Raw genomic sequence first — 22,818 nt, forward strand, 5'->3', positions numbered from 1 at the left:
CTGCGTACAGCCTGTGCTCCACTATGCCAGGCACCACATACTTCTTTCAAAGAAGCAACAAGCGGGTCGAGATTGATACTGTAGGTTTACAGATAGCAGAGGGGTTAAAACCTTTCCAGATCACCGGGTTTTTTCAGTCTCCTCTTGTTCTTTCAAGTGTCTGTCATGCAGCTTTGTTAAAGGCACTGCACAGATTTTTCTAGGTGAGAATTCGTGGATGAGTAATAAACATTTACACACTGTTCAGAGTTTGTGCCTCGTTAGTGCCTTTTAAAACACCTTGCAAAGTGCTGTCTGGGAGGACCCGATGGCTAAACCAGGATATTCCAGTTCTGAGTGCTTCCTGCGTGCTTCTGCACCCAGGATTAAACCCTTTGCAGTGTATCCCCTTCCACTTGTGGCTTTAGCTTTTCATGTCGTTTTTGTTTGGTAAATTACAGGTACTGTAATTCTGTTAGTTATAAAGTATTAGCATAATTACAGTAATTATGCCCAGTGATGCAACACATGTAAACATGTAATTAGGATTGGGGACAACACCGAGCAAAGTGATGACAGCGTGCAATCATGCAAACTGCCTGGTTCTCCTGGTCGTGTGCAGTGGCACGGGCTGTAGAGCTCAGAGCCTTGGTCATTCAGAAGGAGCTTTGTTACGATGTTTCACTTCGTTCCCTCACACTGGAAAGAAAAGCATACAGAGAAAACACCCTATGGCTTTATTCCTTGCTGTGCTTATATATGCACCCCCCTACATGCCCCTGACTCACTGTATCTGAGTTCCTTTGCATTATTCTAACTCTGCATTGGAGAAAACAACCAAGTGCCCGGGCAGCTGCTCACGTTACACTTGGGGACTTCTGAAACTGCCTGAAAACTGGGAGCTTTTCAGATATGGAGCAGTGGGTGCTATTTTGCCACGGTTACCTACCTCTGCCTTTCATTCTCCACCTTTTAACCGAGAGAAGCCGGTGGCATTTCCCTCTGGGGACCCAGAAAACTGAGAGCAAGGCAGGGGCTGTGGAAGCCTGTGCTGCCTGCCGTGCCGTCGAGGTGCTGGTACAGTTCTGCATCTGACCCAAGCCGCAGAGCGCAGGGCTGCGGCTGCAGAGCCCTGCCCAGGTTCGGGCTCCCCTAGTTCAAAAGTCCGAGGCAGGAGGAAGACAGGGAACCTCTGCAGCGAAGGGGGCTGTTTGGTTTGCTCATTTGCATCTCAATCCCCACAATGCTCTTCCGGCTACACAGCTATTCCATAGTAGTGCTCTTGGCTGAGATCTGGGAACACGCTCAAAGGGTGAGGCAGCTCTTGGATGCACTGAGCTGTTTTCTGTTTGAGCTGTGAAAAGCAAACATCTTTTCAAGAGAGAACACTCTGAACAGTAATTTTTTCTTTTAACATTTACAGTTCAGAAAGAGCAGAACTTTGCTGAGCTCTGGGAGGGAAATATTGTATCATGTCAAAAGGAAACAGGAGTCCTCTAGCAAAGGCTTCACACTACTCTGAAAACAGAAGTCACTGAGTTATTAAACTGGCCTAATGTGGCGGGACTGGAGATACAGGTTCTGGAAACAGCTTCTACACTCCAACACTTGAACCCCAATAAAGCTCCATTGCCTTCCTAAAAGAGCAACTCAAAGATGAGGAGCTACACAGTTGCTTCAGACCCTTGTTTCTAAATTCACTTGACGTATTTGCTTGTCACAGCACAAACCCAGCATCACACAGTGGTGGTTTTAAAAGACTCAGCAGGCGGCTGCAGGAGTCCCTGCTGAAGGAGAGATGACTAATTTACTTCTGTACTCAAATGTGCAGATTTGGAGGAAAAAAGATCAGGTGGTGATTAGAGATAGACTCCAGCTCAGGTCTGGATTTACATTTTCTTCCAAGCTTGGCTGCATTTGGACCCTAGGTATTAGGCACAAAACTCTCCTGCCAAATTGGGACCCTGCTGGAAGGCACAGCAAAGGGCAGCTTCAGGATTTTGGGTTAAGCACATCTCAAAGGAACCCGCAAAGCTGGTTTAAACAGTGTGGCAGAGCTAATCTGTTGAAAGGTCTCACTCAGCATTGCTGTCCCAAAAGGAATATATACGGAAGAACTGCAAACTCCTTGAGAGCCTTGCTGGTCATTACCCAGCCCGTGTGTTGGTTTCACCATGTGTCCCTGTTTTGCAATTCCCAAACCAGCTCTCTCTCAGCTGATTTATTTTCACGCTACTCAGCTTGCAGGAGGTGAATCAGGTCCTGTGGTTACAGAGCAGACGCAAGGGCTGGTGCATGGTGTTGCAGCCCCTCGCTGGCTGCCAGGAAGGGAAATCTGAAACTTTAAAGGAGGAGGGGGAGGAGGAGGAGGGCATTTTCTGGAAAGGCAAAGCCATAGCTAAACAGCATGCATGGCAAAGCAGGAGGGGGAAAAGAGTAGTATGTGAATTCGAACAAGCCACAGTCAATAGAGAATTAATACAGGAGCAATATGAAATGAATGGAATTTGTAAGGTAGATCCAGCAGACAGACACAACTGAGGTTCAGTGGCTCAATGGACAGTGGGAAATCTTTGTGTGTGGTGAGGGGGGACCGTGGTACTTGATCTCATGATGTTAAAATGAGTAATGGAAATACAATCATCCATAATGACACCCTTCTGCTTACTCCTGCTTACTTCTGTTAGTATTCGTGTCTGAGTGTGGGGAAAAGTTTTGGCCTTTGGAATGTAACAGAAAACAATACACATTTAAGGAAAAATAAGCAAATCTTTCCTAGAAAGAGTGAGCATTAAGAGCATGTCCAAAACGAAGCCATAGGACAGCAGTGCTTGGGGTGGATGCGTGTCAGTTTAGGGACTGCATATGAAAAAGCGAGGCAGTGTTACAGCAGCAGCGTTGAAAGAGGGGGCAGGGGAGCTGCCCCTCTCCCCTCAGACACACAGGCAGCTCTCGGGAACAAACAGCTCCCACTGAACTGGCAGCTCAGGCTGCAGGCAGAGCTCTCCTTCTGCCTCTGGATGGCTACATGAGGATCCCCAGCAGCTCCCACCCACAGCAGTGGATTTCACCATAGGCACAAAAGTGAGACTTTGGTGTTTGCAGAGTCTTAATTGTCAGATAAACAGAAAAACTCTAGGCAAAAATAAAAACCCCAAACCAACACAAACAGAAAAAAAACCCCAACATTATTTGGACAAGTTAATTACAAGATATAGTACCCAAATAAATAAATAACTAACTACATAAGAAGGGGTTGATGTCCAGACCTGTGATGTGGCCGAAGCAGTAGGTGCACCCAAAGTCACACCTCTGGCTGCTGGAGGGAATGTGAGAACAGGGATGCTCTTTCTGCAGACAAGGAAGTTCATTTACCATGAATACTCAGACATTTAAGGAAAATCAGAACTTTGGCCAATGTGTGTATTTTGTGGGTTTAATTTCTACACTTGGAGCTGCTGGCAAATAAATGTCCCTTTCTCCTCATGGTCTTTATGTCCATCTCACAGGTACAAAGTGAGGTAAGACACAGGACTTTAACAGCCTTTAAACAGGGAAGTCAAGTGTCCTTTCCTCCTCTGTGTCCCCCAGAGCTACTGGGGAGCGAAGCCCCTTTGCAAGACCTGGTAACTCAGCCCAGGTAGGAGTTGAATCACATTCTGCAAGTGCCTGTCCCTCTGTGCTGACTGCAGAGGGAGACTACACTCCTGGCTTAGCTACTTTTAATTCAAACAGCTAGATAAAATACATACAGATTAGGGAGGCTGAGTGAGGTGTAATCTTGGCCAAGAAGTCTAAGGTGGAGGGAGAATTCAATCTGTGCTCTGTAGTCAGTGCTAGAACCAGAGCTTCAGGATACCAAGGACCATTTTTCCAAGCTGCACAGCTTGGTTTTCATCAAGCCAAAGGCCACAGTATCGGGGCAGCAATGGTTCCTGTGCTTTTTTTCTATCTCCCCCTCCCCAAGCACCTTAAGCAACCCAGATAGGAATTTTCCTTTTAGTCTTTGCACATCCAACTGAAAAGCAATAAAGGGAATGATGTCTGGCCCCAAGCAGCCTATTGAGAGGATCAAAAAGGTAATACAAAGCACAAAAGATGGCTAAGAAACACAGATCATTTGCCATCCCACACAGCAACTGTCTCAGGACCTGGGCACCCAAGCAGAGGAGTCAGTGCCTAAGCCTAGGGACTCCTCTGGGACACAGGCATTAACTCCTGCTTGCATCCCTGAGACTGGATAAAGCTGGAGTAAAAACCAAAAGCCTCTAGAGTGGCCTCCAGCATGTTGTTGTTTTGGGGATAGTTCTGTGCATTTCATCTACAAGGATTAGTGTTTTCTTTTCATTTCACAATAACCTGGGTATTTAAACTGTCTGCCAAAAAGTCCTCAGAAGCCCAGCATTTCATCTGAGGACCATTTGAAGAGAGCCAATTGTTTATTTTTACCACCTAACGAACATTAATTTCCTGTTTTAGAGAATGTCATTGATGCCACTGGTGAAGCTGATATTTATCTCCATGCATATCCTCTTGGCTGATTTAGCTTTTCACTTTCTTCAGTTCAGCCAGCCTGTGTACACTCTGCAAGATGCAGACTCAGCCCATGCCATCAGGAGTTCTTCAAAGGTATTCAGAAGTTTCCAGTACATGAGGCTGGGAGGATCTGATAGCAGAGGACACAGGTCCCAGTCCATTAGTAGTCACTCCTCATAACACAAACAAAGCTAAAGAGAATATTTGTGACACTGATCTAAAAACAGGGATGTTATTTTTCTTTCTGCTTCAGAACTTAGACAAAACTAAAGCAAGTTATACTGAACAAATCCAGCCCTTGCCAGGATAAACAAACATTTGCAGTGTTGTTTGGTACATGCCTGTCATGAAATAAAGACACTGACATGCATTTTAATGCAACTCTCCTACAAATTGTGAAAAAATAACTGTGCACTGTGTATTCGTTGCCAGGTTACCAGGAGGGAAGAGAATATTTTTGCAGACATGATGAACTAACAAGGTAAACAGCTCAACTTAATCATTTGCAAATTTCACACTTCATTTTCAACAGTGAGCCTTTTCAGAGCCCTGATCACCCTCAGATCTGATGACAGTGGGTTTTTTTTAGAGCCAGGCTGACAGGTTTCTGTGAGCCAGATTTGACCCTTGGGATAGTTTTTATATGACAAACTTCCACCTCCTGCCCTGAATAAAATGGCAGTTTTCCTCGAAAAAGGGCAGCTCAGTTGTTATGAACAGCACATGAATTTCAATTTCTTCTTAAACTCATCACTGACTAAATGAGTGGTATCTTAGCAAATACTGCAGCACTGACAGAGAGAAAACTAAGAGGGCTCTCTGTCCATGCCCAGTCTGTCTGCACAGTGCTCCTTGGCAGTGACATTCTGGGAGGAACTGCACTAGTTCTGATTAAAGCAGATCAGGGATTGTCTAACTAATCCATACATTCCAACATTATTACATACTTGCTCAAGGAAAAACAATGGATCAGCTCATGAAATCAGATCTGCACTGCCCCACAAAGCCGGGTCCTTTGTGCTGCTTTGTGGCACTGTTTGCAGGGCAGATGTCTCTTGAAGGAAGGGGTGAAGGGCCCTGCATCTCTGTGGCCCTGTTAGCACCACTCCGCTCAGCAGCAAGAAAACTCCTCCAGAGAGACTTGAATGTATTTTGTAGGTTCCAGGTGACAAGCAGTACCTCTGCTGAAAGAGATTCTCATTGCTTGATTGACAAATTTAGGTTCAAAGTGTGTTTTGGGTCTCATGGCTTTGTTAGGTCAGACTACACTCTCATCTAGGTGCTAACAAATCTGAACACAGAAATATCCCACTGACAGGGCTGAAGAAGGGGCAAGTTAGGGTCTCAAAGTCTCCACTCAGTTCCTTACCCGACCTTGTGAAAGTCATTTCTCTATAATATGATGCTGAATTTAGGTGATGAGGAGCTCTGAAAATCAACTAACACAAATTCATGGTGGTTGGACAATTTATTGTTGTGAGAGCAGTGGCAAAGACAAAACAACATGAAAGCTGGAAGGAATGGTAACAGGCCTTGGTGAGGCTAAAAGTTCTTAGTTTGAGATGGCCCAAGGACAGTGGCAAGCCATGAAATCCAACAACACCTCACAAGTGATGACTAGCCAATTAGTAAGTACCTTCAGTCAGAATCTCCATGAAGCTAGAATAAATGTGAATAGTTTTAGAAGATGCTGTGGTCACCCAAACTCTCTTTTAAAGCTTTTTGGGAGAAGTCCTTGAAGCAGTTGTTCAAGTTTCAGATCTGAACTTTGCTACCTTGGTAACAGAAATGTCTGTGTATCTTCTGCTTTCTCAGACAGGACACTGGCTGAAAATCCAATCAAACCCATTCAAGGGTAGAAAGACTACTGTGAGAATTTGAAGGGACTCCTCTCTACTGTTGATTTCACTACATACTGGTGCTCCCATGACAGAAGGTCTCTCGTTACGTATCAAACTTGCTCATTCTTTCATTCTGTCATTTCAGTCTCACGCTGACAAGACTGGGTTAGGCCTTATGTGGACCCAAATGACTGAGCAGACACAAAAATCTGACAATCTGTACTTCTTTCCCCTACGAGTGACCTGTCTTATGCTACCTAACATGTCTTCCAAGCAGATTTCTGGAGATCTCACTCATCACAGTGATCAGATTCTGTTTCTAAAATAGCTTTCCTTTAGACTGAAAGAATGAGGTGACTTTCTGTAAGATTTACCTCTGACCAGGCTACAGGGGTTTTTTTCTATTTAGTCCAAAAATTATGGACCATTTCAAGAAAGAAAAAGAAAAAGGTGGAACTAACCAAAACATTTGATTATCTTTTTATCTCTCGTTCTATTTCATTTCATGCCTCCCTCACTTCACAGCACTATAACCCCTTTGAATTGCCCTCTGTGATATCCACTCCTTTACTGTTGACCATTGCTCACTTATTCATTGCTTGTTGGATCAGCTGGGCAGTTGCACAATCAAGTCTTTGTTATGCTTTCAGACAGGCTGCAAGTCACAATACTGGAGCAGCACAAGGACTGTTTCCTCTCCTAGTATTCTTCTTCCCTGGCATTTAGAAAGACAGCATCCTAAACACAAGAAAATGCATATAAAGTAATTATGTCATTAATTCATACAAGAGCTCTCATTTAACTGCCTATGCAATGTCTTTTCCCATTTAATTGTCATAAGACAGTGAGACACCCAAAAGTCTGAAGGGTTTTTGCAAACTGGTCAACTGAGAGACAAGAATTTGCTTCATTGAGAAGTGAAGCACATCTCTGGTTTATTTAATGAATCAGTAGACGGTGGCTGGTGATACACAGCTAGCAGGGATCCTAGGAGAGCTGCTCTCTCCAACTAGTTAATTGTCCCCAACAAAACAGAATGTAGTTTTCTAACTGACAAGCACTGACAATAATGAAGCACAACTGCAGGGACAGTGGGAAGAGAAAGGAATGCACATACCAAGGTTGTGCATCAATAAGGAAGGGCAAAGTTCAAGTTTACCTGTGTAACAACCACAACTGGCACATGGGTTGTTCATTGCATAAATCAGTTGAGAACCCAAGATGAAAACTCTAACAAATAGAGATACCTCAGTATTCAAACACCTGCAAGACCTGCTTCTAGATCAATGCTACCAGTGGAGTTGTACACTTAGATGTCTTGAACTCCAGCTGAACAGACACAAATGCCATTTTCAGTTGATTTCACTTGAAGTCAAAATGAGGCTCTTTGCTTCCCAGATGGTGAAATGAAATCTCTCTTTCTCTCTTGCAGTAGAAAAGAAAGAAGTACCTTATTTAGCAAGGGAGAGTTTAGGTAGAAGTAAAGTATCTGTGTTGATTGTGGAAAGGATGAAGAGTATTCCAGCAGAAGCAGATGAGTATGGTGGTGGTTTATTGCAGGCTCTAATGGTATCAGAGTGATGTTACCAGGGAGCCTGTACACATGAAATTGACTGTCATCTCTTACATCCTGCTAGCAATGTAGTCTCCATAGACCTACTCCTAAAACAGTTTTGATAGCCAAATTGTATCTGAAATGTCACAGAAGATGTCACAACCCTATCAAAAAAAAAACCCCAACTCGACCCAATTGTCATTTTATTCACACAAAATTACTGTGACTTGATAAAGTCCTTTGAGAGGATTTTTACATAGGCAGATTTGCTGAGGTCTAAAGGGCTCCAGAGTCTCCTTTTCTTTCCCTCTCACGTGCCCCAGTGCTGGCTGCTCCCACAGTCCCTAATGCCACATGGGGCTATGGCTTCTCCTCAGCTCCCCTGAAGCCAGGGAGGAGCAGCAGTGCTGGGCATCATCACCTCTGGCTCCCTGCAGAACCAACATGAGGATGTCCCAACCATGAGTCTTGGCTGGACAGATGACCTCACCCTGGGATGGTGCCTCTGTACCTCCCACAGCTCAGAAGCCACAGGCACCTAACAAGCCATCACAGAGACCGTTTGCACAGCTTGTTGGCTTGTTTCCTCAGAGAGCTGGAGGTCCCCAGGTGAGCAGCGTGTTTGTCAGGCTGTTTAAAAGCCTTCCTCACCTTGAGGAGAGTTACATTCAGAAAAGAAAGTGCATACAAATGGAGTACTAGCTTTTGACTGAAAGAGAACAGTTTCCCCGTCTCTCTTCTGCTCACATCTGGTCAATTTTCTTACAAGAATTCAATCTTTACTACTCTTTTACAACACACAGCCAATACAGCTGTAAAGGAGTAAGCTGCTCATTCTACTAGCCTTTGTGTTAGCAGCAGTATTATTAACTTTAATGAAGCTGTAAAATCTGTTTTGCTGAAGATGCAGGAACCTGAAAGAACTCTGAATTTCATAACCCAGGGTGAGCCTGAGGAATTGGCATTTACAGGAAAATGAAAACACAGCCTTTGCTTGAAAATTAAACAAAACTGAAAAGGTTAGTTACAATAAATTGCACTTTAGGACCCACTTTTCCCAGTAGATTTGTGTTTTAAGAATTATATTAAAAGATATAGTTAGATGTGATATAATAAGATGTCTCTTTAATGTAGTATAAAGATTTAAAAGGCCTATTTAACTCTTTTTTTTTCAAGGAAGATGTATTAAGTTGAAGTTGCTGTAATCTCTAGAGCTATACAAGTCTTGTAATCTTTTCTTTAGAGGCCTTTGGCTAACTCATAATTCAAAATGTTACTCATTTCCCTTCCTGTCTGTATGTCATATAAAGATGTGCATCCAATTCAGTGTCGTGTGGATCCCTGTATATTATACAAATCCCAGTTCCTGTTACGTATACATTCCTTTGGAGGGATATGATTTATTTCTTTAAGTGCTTTCCCATCTTAAAATGTCAGATGCTTCCTGCACTTATATACAAAGCAGTTTAAGCTCCCAAAGGTACTGAAGTTCAACACAATTCTGACTGTGGACAGTATGAATCCACCAACAAAGGTTTGGGAAGCACACAATTCCATCTACTTTCCTCAGCTTTCTGGCATAACTTTATTTCCTAAGTGTTTAACACTTCAGTCATCAAGAAGATCAAACAGAGGCATGGTTTTGAAAAACAAAGAACCTCAGCTGAACTTTCTAAAGGTTTATTCTTCTTCAAGTAGAAGCTTTGATTCTCAAGGGTTATCACTTGTGGCACACAGGAGCTTTGTTAAGATTAGGAAAATGGGATTTCAAGGCTAACTTTTATCTATTTCCATTATCTGACTCTTGCTATCTTTTGTAAATAGGATTTTTTTTCTTTCTAAATGACTGACTAATAAAGCTTTTTGGGTAAGTAAGGAAAATGCTGTTATTACTTTATGGGTTTCGGTTTGGTTACTTAATAACAAAACCAAACTGTATTAACTGAGATGGTTAGACCGTAGCTGCTTGACTATCACTGGATCCTCCAGCAGATATCACCAGCTAAAAAATGGTTCTTTTATTGCATTTTGAAAACATAACATTCTACAGAAACATTCCTTCAAGAAAAGATTGCTAAATGAAAGTCTAACTTTGCATAAGATTGCTCAGTTATTGAAGCTGTAGGCAAGGGAAACCCTGCACTGATCTCGTTCAGTTCTGTGGAAGGACTGGTCTGTCCCTTGCCACTACCTTATCTCCTGCAGTCTTAATGCCACAAACCCACACAAAACGTAGAGGTATACTCAACAGCCTGAACCAAAGCAGCTAATGGCTCCAGCAGAACAGGGAACCTGCACAAAACTGCAAGGCAGAGTGATGAGAGGACATGAAATGAAAGTGCACAGGGAGCGGGATGACTGGGAGTGGGCAAGAGGAGTGTGTGTTTGGAGGTGTGGATTGGTACTGAGATGAATGGGGTCTTTCTAGTTCACCCACAAAGGTACCTAAGTCCAGTACTCCTGTTAACAGACTATTTGTGGCATTTGCCAGCTTACAAAAACAACCACGGGCTTCTGCAGACTGACTCATTTAAGAAACAGAAACAAGCAACAGCAACATCCTTTGTAACGACAGCTAATGTTTCAGAGAGGAATGTATCACACAACAGTTCTTCTCTAAAGAGTAACAGCACTTTTCAGTGAGGTTGTTCAGATTCAACGTGTCTAAATTGTAAGATGCTTTCTTCAGTGCAATTAGCCCTGCAATTTCAGCTGAGCATTTGAAGTCTTGAGTACACAGGGAAATTGGCCCAAATAACTCTTAGGTACTAGTCCCCACTAGTAGTAAAGGTTCTGAAGGCCAAAGGAAGGCATTAGCAACAATGGTGCAACCCCCTTAACAGGGTGTACACATCTAACAAATTTGGAGCCAGTAAACAATTCTGGCATTGAAGCACAAAGCAGATAATCTCACTCACACTACTTCAGGCAGTTTCTTCTCGTGTGGCTGTCTGGAATAAAACTGCTAAAATACTGTTTCCCTCATGCAAAAAAAAAGAGATCCAGGGGATATAAGAGATCACAAGCTGATTAGGAGTCAACAGTGTCAAGCCATTGTGAAAAAGGCAAACACTGCACTAAGCTGTGCAAACAGGAGTATGGCTTGCAAGACACGGGAAGTAATCCTGCCCAGCCCTGGCACAGCCTCAGCGGGAGCACTAGGTCTGCTGCTGCTCTCATTCTCCAGCGGAGATGCAAAGCAACCAGAGAGAGTCCAGGAGCGCGTGATGAGAACAAACAGAGGCCTAAAGCATGACCTGAAGAGGGCTAAAGCACAACCAGGGGAGGAAGGACTGAACGAATCAGATGTGCAAAACCTAAACAAAGAGAGGAAGGGAATGATTTGTTTTCTGTGTGCAGGAGGGGTAAGGAATAACAGATTTGGGATGGAGCTTGCAAGCCCTTTCAGCAAAGAAAGGGTTAACATAGGCACTAGCAAGAAGGCAGCTGAGAAGGCACACAGCTGCAGGGGATCAAAACACTGGGAGAGGGCTATTAGAGGATCCCTGAAGGAGGGGGCTGAGGGACCCTCTCAGGGCAGAGATGAAGGCTTTGGGGTTGTTGGGCTGTGGCCTTTATAAGAGACTGCAGTCCTCTCTTTGCCAGGTTGCTGACCTTCTCGTTTGTATTCGCTCAGGGTGTTTGATTGTGAAATGGGTATCATTTTTTAGGCCTGCAAAACTGGAGGCTGGGGTGCTAAGGTGGTTTTTTTTTTGTTGTTGTTTTAAATGGCCCAGCAAAGCTTCTCCCATCTGGCTTGAAAGGTGGTCAAAGTGCCAAATCAACTAAGGGAGAAGGAAAGGACTTTTGCTTAAGGGAAAGTATTTCAACTCCTGTTACTACCAGAGGATTTGAGCTGAGAAGCTGTACCTTGGGAGCTGAAGACTTCAGTCTGTGCAGGGAGAGACACAGCAAGAAGTTTCTATATAGAAGGGGAAAGTTATGCTATAGTCTCTAAAACTGGGGAGGTGACACGTCTGGATCTTTTTGCTAGGGGAAAGGATTTTAGCCTGCCAAATGTGAGGGGGCTTGGAGATCACAGCAAGATCTAGGTTAAACACTAAGAAATTCTTTCTAAGGGTAAAGTTACTGGGGACTGCAATAATTGTTTGAGGATGTTATGAAGCCTCCTTTGCCAGAGGATGGCCTTTGAGATCAGGCTAGCAGGTGTCAGGAACGACAAAGCTGATCCTGTCTCAGGATGGCATGGTCACTGGATGGGCTTCTGAAGTCTCGCGCTGCCCTAGGGTGCTATAATGAGAAATATTGCATTGCTCTCTTCTTGCTGCTCAACTGTCATGTTTTATGAGGACAACCAAGCATTTTTAGAAGCTCAAAGCACTCTTTGAATACAAGTGGCTTTAAAACTAGCTCTAAGCTGACTATTTTACCTACTCTGTTGCGTGACCAACATGGTGTGCTCTGGGAATGCTTCAGTACACAGGACTGTAAGTTCAGTGACAAATGTGTTAGCACAAAACTCTGTACTCACTCCTCCTGTCTTTCCAATAGACTCCACTAAGTTGCCAATGTGCTTTATAACACCAACAGATTTGTTTGTCAGGATATTGTTTTACCCACTCAATTACAATTTGACCATTTAAAAAAGAAACTAAACCCAAGACTACTTGGCCTAAATAACCCTAGTGATACTCTACACAAGCAGTCTTTCTAATCTTGTTTCCTAGGCTCCCAGTGAAATCAGTCAAGATCTGTCCTCACAAGTCAGCAGGTCTAAGTTGTGCATAACTACAACTAATGTGTGTCATTTTTTTCAGTGACAGAGGTAAGTGTAAAGAAAGCAAAACAACTTTCTCAGTAACGTTGTCTTTCCATCAGGATGAAGAAAATTAGTCTTTGCTAGCTAATGCCTGCAGCATCTCCAGGTTTTATGTCTACAGGCATGATCCTCAAGAGATTGGTTTACCAGAAATGAAAGCTAAGAACTGGTATGATGAGAAATATCTTGGATTCTGTAATGACTTTAGCTGTAAGAACTTATTTGGGTGCTGTTTGCTGCCACTCTGAAAAGAATCGTTGAAGTAGAGCAGTTGAAAGTACAACCAGGACCAAATCATTTCTGCTTGCATCTATTTAGAGTAGTAGAGTTTGTCATGACAGCATTAGGAGATCTCTTTCCACTCTGACCCAAGTGAACAAGGACTGAAACAACGGCAGTACTTTGGAAACTATTTATTTGCCCGTGAACACACAAATGCCTGCTAGATTTTCAAAAGCCAGGAGGTAACTACTATCACAATGTAAGTTGAGGCCTAGGTTGCTCAGAAAACCCCACTGAATAGTTTTTACATGCTTGTGGGCCGTTAAAAGTCTGTTCAAACTCTCCCCTAAATGAAAGTCACATTCAAAGTATATGTTTGTAGTCAATTACCTGTGGTCAGCTACAGAATATAACTTGGAAAGCCTTTCTGGGGGGTTTGCTTGGTTCTCTGTTTTCCTCGGGGAAGGACACACTTTGCCCTGCATTTTGTAGACTGCTTCACATAATGAGGCACTGGTCCCTGACTAGGACTTTTGTTTGGTTCAGTGTGAGTAAAGTAATACTCAGCTACACTTTCTTAGATAAAGCCAGGCATGCAGGCAACATAAAAGTGCTAGCAGCCTTTGTCGACAGAAAAATAAATGATCATATTTAGCAGTGCTGTTCAGAGAGAGATTAAACTCAGGCTGGATGGAGAGAAGCTGTGTAGATAATTTGAAAGAGATTCCACGGGTGAGTTACTGCTTGGCTGTCTTTCTTGTCTCCTCTGTTCTCTGATTTGTGTGCCAACAAACATTTTAAGATAACTCCGCTGCATTTGCTCCTTGAATTGTCTATTTGCTTAACAGGCTCTTCGGATACACACAGGATAATCTCAGGATTTTGCTCAACAATGATTGCTTTGTGCAAATTTTAAAAGTCCTGAATAGGTTGTTGTACAGGGCCAGGTCTCACAATCCCTTTTAGCTCTGAGTAGCTCCAAGGGACCAAGTGGTTGCACAATCATAGTTTCCCTAAGTAAATGATCAATAACGACACTGTTACCACCAGCAAACAATATTTGTAATGGTTTTAAAACATTAAGGAGCCACTGGTAGCCCCGAAGAGACCAGTTTTGACGAGAACAAGTACTGGCTGGAGAGACATACAAGTAAAAAAAACCCAATTAGTGAGCAGGAAGGTTTATTTAAGGCATCCACGTCTCCTCAGACAGGCCCCTTAGCCCCCCACGGCCTGACATATCCCGAGCCAGGCCGGGGCACTGCCGACACGAAACGAGGAGCAACGTTTGAAAACCCCGATGCCCCAGCAGCAGCCCCGGCTGAGGCGGCCTCTCCGGCCCGGGCCGATGCAGCCTCTCTCCCGCCCCGCGCCCCGCTGCCCGCCGCCGCCATCGACTGTGGCGCTGCGCGCTTCCGGCGCCTCCGGCCGGCGCTCCGCGTTCTTCCTCCGGGAGGCCCGAGGGGACGAGGCGGCGGCAGCGGGGAAGGCGGGCGGCCGCCCGGCCCCGGCCGCGGGGAGCGGCGCCAGCCAGGGCCCGGGGAGGGGCCGGCGGGACTCGTGAGGCGGGCCGCCACCTCCCCCGGCCGGGCCCGCCGGCCCCTGCGGGCCGCTGCGGAGCGGGGCGGCGGCGGCCATGGCGGAGGCGGGGACAGGCGGCGGGAGCTCCGCCGCAGCGCGCCGCCCCTTGCCCCCCCGGCCGCCGGGCCGAGGCCGCGCCGTGCAGGTGGTACGTGTCGGGCGGGCGGCTCGGCTCCGGCGGGGAGGGCGGTGCCTGAGCGGCCGCAGAGCCGTGGCCCGGGGAAGACGGCTCCCTGAGCGGCTCTGGCACTCGAGGCGAGTTCCCTCGTGTGCGCTCTCGCCAGAGGTGTTGGTGCTGCGGTTGATCCCCGAGGGCTTTGCCGGGGGGGTTTTGCCCTCATCGCTGCGCCCGCTGGCCTCGCAGAATGACAGCCAGGGCATCTTTGCGTACACTGAGACGATAGCTTTAACATTTCCTTACAATGCTTCATTCATTCGTTACTCCCTGTAACAGTGTTTGGTTAGTCTGTCGGGTTTTTTGTTAGTTTTTCTTCTGCAAATCCACACACACACACCACCGCTGTGGCCCGGCAGCAATGCCGATGCAGGGAGGCAAACTCCGGAGAAGCAGAAGCACACAGATCGATGGGCATGTGAAAATAACGCACAACTTCACAGAGCCGCGGATCCTAAAGGCAGGGCAGCGCTTGCGTCCTGAAATCCGCTCTGGCTTTATTTAAAGTATCCCATAGATGAGATTTGACAAAATTAGCATGTATCTGCCCACCACGAGTTTCTTAGCTGGTTTGTAATAATGACTTACAGGAAAATTTCATTTAGAAATAACGGTTTCATTTCTGTAAAATCTTCAGCGGTGCTGAAATGTTTCCCTTTAAAGTTTGTTTCCCACATTCAGATGTGGAGGCAGGTAGGAGTCTACTGGAACTGAAACCTGAGGAAACTGAAAATAAGTTTTCACTTTGGAGTTGTTGAATATATATCTTCTTAGTGGAGGGTGATGGTGGTGATGCCAGAAAGGAGAAATCCTGTATTGTTTTTCAGTGGTCTAGCTGAAGGAGGAAGGGAATGGTTCAGCTGAGTAAAGGATTTGTAAAAGAAAGGGGATTGAACTACCTGTGAAGCCTTTAGCATTCTGTCATTTTTGCTAGACATGAAAATTAATTGTTCAGGAAAGCCAAGAATTGTTACTTTCAGCTTTGTGAGAGCAAAACTACATTACTGAAAATACATAAAATTGCTTCATGTCTTACTCAAAAATTTGTGATGTTCAGGGAAAAGCAGGTAGTGTCACACTGCAGAAATCCAGTCTGATTCGTAGGTCTGTGTTCTAACTCTGGTACTTGGCTTGCAGGCCATGAGAATGCTCTCCTGTTAGGTCCTGCTATAAATCAGTCCTAGCTAATGAAATGCTAATTCTGACTCAGTAGTCACTCAGTTGATGACAAAAGTGCCTTAGCTGCTTGCAATTTATGTCCCTGTCTTGACTCAAAATTACTTTGACAGAGTTTTCTGCATGTTTCTGTAGTTCACTGTCCTGGTAGCAGTCTTCATATGTCTGAAAGGCTGCTGCAGAAAGAATTAGCATTGTAATAATCTGCTGGGATTGGGAAGTAGTAGCTGGCAGAAACTGCAGCAAAAGGACTTTATTCCTGTTCTCCCTTATGTCTGCTTTTAGCTATTGCCTTAGCAAGGTTGGCGTTTCTGTCCCTGGAGATTATGGTTTGTCAGTAATGATATAGCTGTAGATGATCTTATTTTGGGACAGAAGAAATAGACAGAGTCTTCTGAGGTTACTGCCAGCTATTAGGGTATTCTTTTACTGTGACTCTGCAACTGTAAGTAAAATAGTGCCCTGGTTCAAGTTTTTCTCTCTAAATGACCCAAAGTATTCTGATATAGCCACACAGTGATAAAGGTCAATTTAATGCCTAGTTCAGGATAAGTACCAACTGTGACTTTCAAGCCAGGTTACAAATGTTGATATGAACTAGAAAGAGATGAAAGTTTACCTCTGTGGGGTTTTTAATTTATATTAAATAGAAAAGTTAAACAGTAACACAGAAAAACAGCAAACGTGGTGTCAACAGTGGAACCTAAGGAATCTCTAGCAGTACTCTGATACTTTAATCATGTTGCTGTGTACAGTTACTGCTATGGATTTGTTACTTTTTCAGATCTTACACATTAGTATCATCAGCAATTCAGCTCAACCTTTTGGCAGAAATCTAGCTCAGGGTTGTTGTGATAGTTCTGTGGAAGCAGAACTTGCTCACTGAAATCAGTTGTTAGACTGGGTTCAGAGTACCTTAGTGCCATCAGGAAGTTATAGATTGTTTTATATGTGCTACTGTCTTAAGTTCTGCTTTTTGTTTTCAATTCAAACTAAACAGAGAGATCCAGACATAATCTTGATATTTTGCACTGCTGTCCTGACCTAACATTTATAAATATCTAAAGGGTGGGTGTCATGAGGCTGGGACATCCCTGTTTTCTATAGTAGCAACAGGAGAAGGGGTGATGGGATGAAGCTGGAACACCAAAAGTTCCACTTAAACATAAGAAAAAACTCTTTCCCTGTTCAGGTGAGGGAGCCCTGGCACAGGCTGCCCAGAGGGGTTGTGGAGGCTCCTTCCTTGGAGGTCTTCAAGACCCACCTGGACACGTTCCTATGCGACTTGATCTAGGTGACCCTGCTTCTGCAGGGGAGTTGGACTGGATGAGCTCTGGAGATCCCTTCCAACCCCCACCATTCTATGATTCTATGAACATAGTTCAGTATGAAGAAAAAGCCAAAGAAGTTCTAGTTTTTCAGTTTTCAAGCAAATATCAAACTAGTTTGCGATGGTATAGTCAAATTTGTACTGGGCAAATTGAAAACCAACTTGAGAAATCATTGATTTTTCTGGATGTGCAAAACTATAGCTAGTTTATATTCATGTATTCATAGAATCATAGAATGGTGGGGGTTGGAAGGGACCTTTAGAGATCATCCATTCCAACCCTCCTGCAGAAGCACGTTCACCTAGATCAGTTTTGTCAATCAATATTGTCATTGGAAGAGTTATCTAACTTTTCCCTCTGAATGCTTAGCTTGATTAGTTATCTTTTAATTGCCATCTAGACATAAAGAATATTGAAGTCCCTACTAAATTAATATATTGGTTTAGAATCTCTGATTTTTTTGCTTCGTTTTTTAGTCTCAAAGTACTGATCTGAGACCTCTCTGGAGTAATATTTTTGATCTATATGTTGTAGTTATTTCATAATCAGTTTCATGATTTTGTTTTTTTAAATTTCTCATTATATATTTCCCTCTCCAAATGAAAAGCCAAAGACCTGCTTTGCTTAACATTTTAGATAGCTTTCCTCCTACTTCCTTTCAATACTTCTTTTGCCCGTTACAGCACCCTGGCAAAAGTCAGGATGTTCATTCCTTTTGGAATTCCTTTTGGTCTTTAAAATTTTGCTGTGAAATGTTAAGTTTCTATTTGTTAATTGTACCATACATCATACTCTGTAATACCTGTGTTTATATACATCAGTCTGGAAAAGACCAAAAATACACTTCCCAGTGTCCACAGAACCTACCTACTGACGTTTGTATTTGCACAATGTACATGTGCTCACATGGACCTTGACAAAATCAGTTTCAATGTTCTTCTAGTAATTTAAGATTCTCACATGCTCACAATAGCAACTAATCCTCTTTTTCTTCAAACTTCTGTGTTTATGATACACATATGATTAGGAATTTAAATTCTGTTGCTAGGAATCACAGAACCTTAAGAGTGGAACTTCTTAAAATGTGCAATGAGACCTTTTGCAAGGTACTTGGGCTCTATACCTTAAATTCCCCATCTATAAGTGATCTAAAAAACAGGTAGGGAGTTGGACTCTCCCTGTACAAACATGGCCAGTGTGTTACTGTATCGATTTATTAGGACTTTGCATTCTGTGCATGGGATTTTTTTTTCTTCTAAGATACTGAAAGAATTGAGTGTGTGTGTGTCGTTTTGGGGGTTAGTTAGAAGAGTGATGAGTAACTGAACAGAGAAATGCCTTGTCTCTGGTTTCTGAACAAGTTTAAAATATTTTGGGTAGGTTTTCGTGCTTTATGTGTATGTGGCTGAACAGAGGCTGCAGTAGGAAGGACTGCTATTGAAAGGGTGGATTATGGAACTGTCACATGTCATCTTCTAATGTGCTTCATAACAATCTTAGATAGAATAATGTTTTTTAAAGTTGTCTAGAGCCCAAAGGTTCAGGCTGCATATATCCCAGAATCACAGAATGTTGGAAGAGACCTTGAAAGCTCATCCAGTGCAACCCCCCTGCCAGAGCAGGATCACCTAGAGAAGGTCACACAGGAACTCATCCAGTTGGGTTTGAATGTCTCCAGAGAAGGAGACTCCACAGCCCATCTGGGCAGCCCCTTCCAGTGCTCCATCCTTTGGAACCTCTTCTGTTCCAGCTTCTACCCATTGCTCCTTGTCCTATCATTGGCATCACTGAGCACAGCCTGGATCCAGCCTCCTGACACACACCCTTTTTGTATTTCTAAACATGAATGAGGTCACCCCTCAGTCTCCTCCAAGCTCAAGAGCCCCAGCTCCCTCAACCTTTCATCAGAAAGGAGATGCTTCACTCCCTTCATCACCATCTTTGTGGCCTTGTGCTGAACTCTCTCCAGCAACTCCCTGTCCTTTGGGAACTGGGGCCCAGAACTGGACATGATATTCCAGATGTGGTCTTGTGAGGGCAGAGGAGAGGGGGAGGAGAACCTCTCTCGACCTACTGGCCACAGCCTTTCTTATCCACCCCAGGATGCCATTGGCCTTCTTGGCCACGAAGGCACATTGCACCTCCAGGTCCCTACACCACTCTCTAACAGTTCATTCCCCAACCTGTACTGGTACCCAGGGTTGTTCTGTCCCACATGCAACACTCTACACTTGCCCTGCTTGAATGCCATTAGATTTCTCTCTGCCCAAGCCTCCGGCCTCTCCAGGGCTCGTTGGACTGCAGCACAGCCTTCTGGGCTGTCAGCCACTCCCCCCACTTCAGCAGCAGCAGCAGCAGCAGCAAACCTGCTGACAGTGCCTCTGTTCCCTCAGCAAGGTCACTGATTAATAGATTGAACAGTACTGGTCCCAGTGCACTTAAAGACAAGTTGATGAGTAAGATACATGAATGGAAGAATGTGGTAAGAAATGCAGGAGTACTAGGAAAGGCTTTGTGTGGTGTTAGGGATGTTTGTTAGCATTTTTGGCTCAGTAGTCTCTTTTGTTTCCCCAGAGATCTACTAAAAACCATCTTGTAGAACTCAAAAAATGGAAAAGTGTTTGACAGATAAGAAAACAATTGTGTATTTGTGATGAAAATAAATGATCTTTGCCTACTTTCATGTTTTTAAGATGCATATTTTAGTGAAAGTTTCAGAAGGATCTGGCACTTCCTTTTTTCAATGAGTGTTCTTGTGTAAGTAAACAAAAGTAGTGCTTACTGACATACATTGGGATTTGTGTTTGCTTTTTGTAGTCTGTCATTGTGCCTGTTCACAATAGCGAGTGCTGGTTGGATGAATGCTTGAAGTCAGTTTGGGAACAAGATTTTAAAGAAACCATGGAGCTGTCAGTTTTTAATGATGCCAGTAAGGTATGTTTCAGACCTTATTTGAAACATTGTTCAAGTAAATACTATCTCTGATGGGAATTTATGTTTTGGGCTGTGTTTTCACCATACAGGTTAAAACAGCTGCATCTGTGTCATCATTTTTCTAGGATGGTTCACCTGAAATTATTGAAGAGTGGAAGGTCAAGTTGGAAGAGGCTGGGGTTCCTGTCATCATTGGTAGCAGTGATTCATCTCTACCTGGAGGCGGTATGTAGCTTCATGTTTGGAGCTGATTTTTTTGAGTTAGGTTGTTATTGCAGGCAAGTTCTGCTTTTCAGTTTGTCTTTATAGCCACTTGCATTGCAATAGAAAAAACCCACATTGTTTTGCAGAGTTCTCTGTGATTCAAAGAATGAGTAGTATAGTTTTCTTTCAAAAACTCATTCCAGTTTAAAATGTGGCCATCCTGGTTTTGGCTCTGTAGAATTTGTTTATACATCCAGGAGAGAAGAACTTGGCTTTAACACTTGTGCTCCACTCTGCAAAAGAATTTTGTTTAATTGTGGTGTACACAATGTTGTTAAGGCTCACAGTTTCACCCTGGCTTTCTGATAGTTGGTGTATCTTCAGGAGATGAGTTTTAAGAAAAAAATAAATCCAAAATGTCTTGCATGAAGATTTGAAAAGTAAATGCATGTCTTTCAGTGTTGTAGAACAGAGCCCAAAGTAGAACAAAATACATTCTTTATATACCTTCAATGACGATGATCAGATCGAAATAGAGGTATCACAAAAGCTGGTGTGAGCTAAAGACTCTCATGAAACTCATGGATTTACACAAAGGGCTAAAACCATACACAGGGTAGGTGGACTGTGTGATTCCTAACTGATCTGGGAAGGAACAACCGCCTGCACCAGTACAGGCTGGGGTTCGAACTGCTGGAGAGCAGCTCTGCAGAGAGAGACCTGGGAGTGCTGATTGATAATAAACTGAACATGAGCCAGCAATGTGCCCTTGTGGGCAAGAAGCCAATGGCAGCCTGGGATGCATCAAGAAGAGTGTGGCCAGCAGATCAAGGGAGGTTCTTCTCCCCCTCTGCTCTGCCCTGGTGAGGCCTCATCTGGAGTCCTGTGTCCAGTTCTGGGCTCCCCAGCTCCAGAGGGACAGGGAACTGCTGGAGAGAGGCCAGTGCAGGGACACCAAGATGATCAGGGGTATAGAACATCTTTCATACAAGGAAAGGCAGCAGGACCTGGGGCTGTTTAGTCTGGAGGAGACTGACGGGAGATCTTATTAACATGTATAAATGTCTAAAGGGTGGGTGTCAGGAGGTTGGGACATCCCTCTTTTCTGTAGTAGATAGTAACAGGACAAGGGGTGATGGGATGAAGCTGGAACACAAACAGTTCCACGTAACATAAGAAAAACCTATTTCACTGCGAGGTGAGGGAGCCCTGGCCCAGGCTGCCCAGAGGGAGGGTGTGGAGGCTCCTTCCTTGGAGGGCTTCAAGACCCACCTGGACATGTTCCTGTGTGACCTGATCTAGGTGGGAGCTGCTTCTGCAGGGGGTTGGACTGGATGAGTTCTAAAGGTCTCTTCCAACCCCACCATTCTATGATTCTATGATTTAACACTGATGCACATTACAGTTACCCACTGGAGGAGATTATAGACAGAAGTCTCAAACAGCTTTTCTTTTCCTAATTGTGGTTGGTTTATGTTGAGGTTTTTTTAGCAGATGGGCTTGCTTACAAATCGAAGTATATTACTCTTTGAAGGAGATGATGTTGAAAGGCATTGAAGTTGGAATATGTATCTGTGTTATGAAGAATGACAAAGGAAGCAGAACAATGTGCTCCTGTTTTGTATAGGAGCTGTATAACTAATGTTTCTGTCATTCCAGGTTTTGTGAAAATCAGTAGACAAGCACAAATTGATGTAAAACTGGTACCAAATCTGTATCTTTCTAATTATGTCACTTGAAAAGTTACACTTTGGAAACACTGTAATACAAAATCTGATCAACTTCTGGTTTTTAACTAAATGTCCTGTTTGTAACTGGAAAGAAACCTGGGGCTCTTACAGTCTCCTTAAAATGATCTTCTTATGAAAAAGCCCACAAATAAGTTGGAGTTTGTGGACTGAATTCATTTGCAGCTTGGTGGAGGCCCCTGGCTTTATTTGCTGTCATTTCTTTTGACCATGGACTTTTTGAAAACTGGTTTTTAAACAGTTGTCAGACCTGGCAGTACTGAAGTAACACAGCAGAGCTGTTACTGTAAATATTTTTAGTGTTTTAACATCTCTAGCATGGTCTGGTGTTGTTTTGACAGTGCAACTTGTAATATTAGCATTATTGAGCTGGTGATGACAAAAGAGAGACAAGGTTTGTAGAGGGGAATTTTTCAGGCAACTGATAAAGCTGGGAGTTGAGCAAAGTCGAGAATTGCTTGTACTCCTTGAAGTTTATCTATCTCCTCCCTCCCTCCCTCCCCCCAACTACTGGGTGATCAGTCTCCTTTCAGATCTTACTTTTCTTAGTAGTTAGTGACCTGAAGGCTAAGTAGGTTGCTATTTCTCATTTGAAAAGTAGAAGAATAATACCAGAAGTCATTAATTATGGTACTTAGGAAAATGAGTTACTAACGTTTATGTTAATACCATCTTGTTCTATCTTGTGTTTTTCATTTTTATAAAACGTTTTCTATGTGTAAAACTTGTTCTTAAAAGAGTATTGTATTGTGTGTA

General features: G+C 43.7%; 1 protein-coding gene across 1 annotated transcript in view; it reads left to right on the plus strand.

Annotated features, from left to right (window-relative positions):
- The first annotated feature begins 15,030 nt into the window (after positions 1-15,030).
- Positions 15,031-22,818, plus strand: part of B3GNTL1 (UDP-GlcNAc:betaGal beta-1,3-N-acetylglucosaminyltransferase like 1) — a 120,439-nt gene continuing 112,651 nt past the window's right edge. The window contains exons 1-3 of the mRNA XM_062011186.1: positions 15,031-15,129; positions 19,994-20,110; positions 20,236-20,335. Coding sequence (XP_061867170.1) covers positions 15,031-15,129; positions 19,994-20,110; positions 20,236-20,335 — 316 coding nt within the window. The remainder of the gene's footprint in view (positions 15,130-19,993; positions 20,111-20,235; positions 20,336-22,818) is intronic.

The sequence above is a fragment of the Colius striatus genome, chromosome 18, assembly GCF_028858725.1.
Source record: "Colius striatus isolate bColStr4 chromosome 18, bColStr4.1.hap1, whole genome shotgun sequence".
Lineage (NCBI taxonomy): Eukaryota > Metazoa > Chordata > Aves > Coliiformes > Coliidae > Colius > Colius striatus.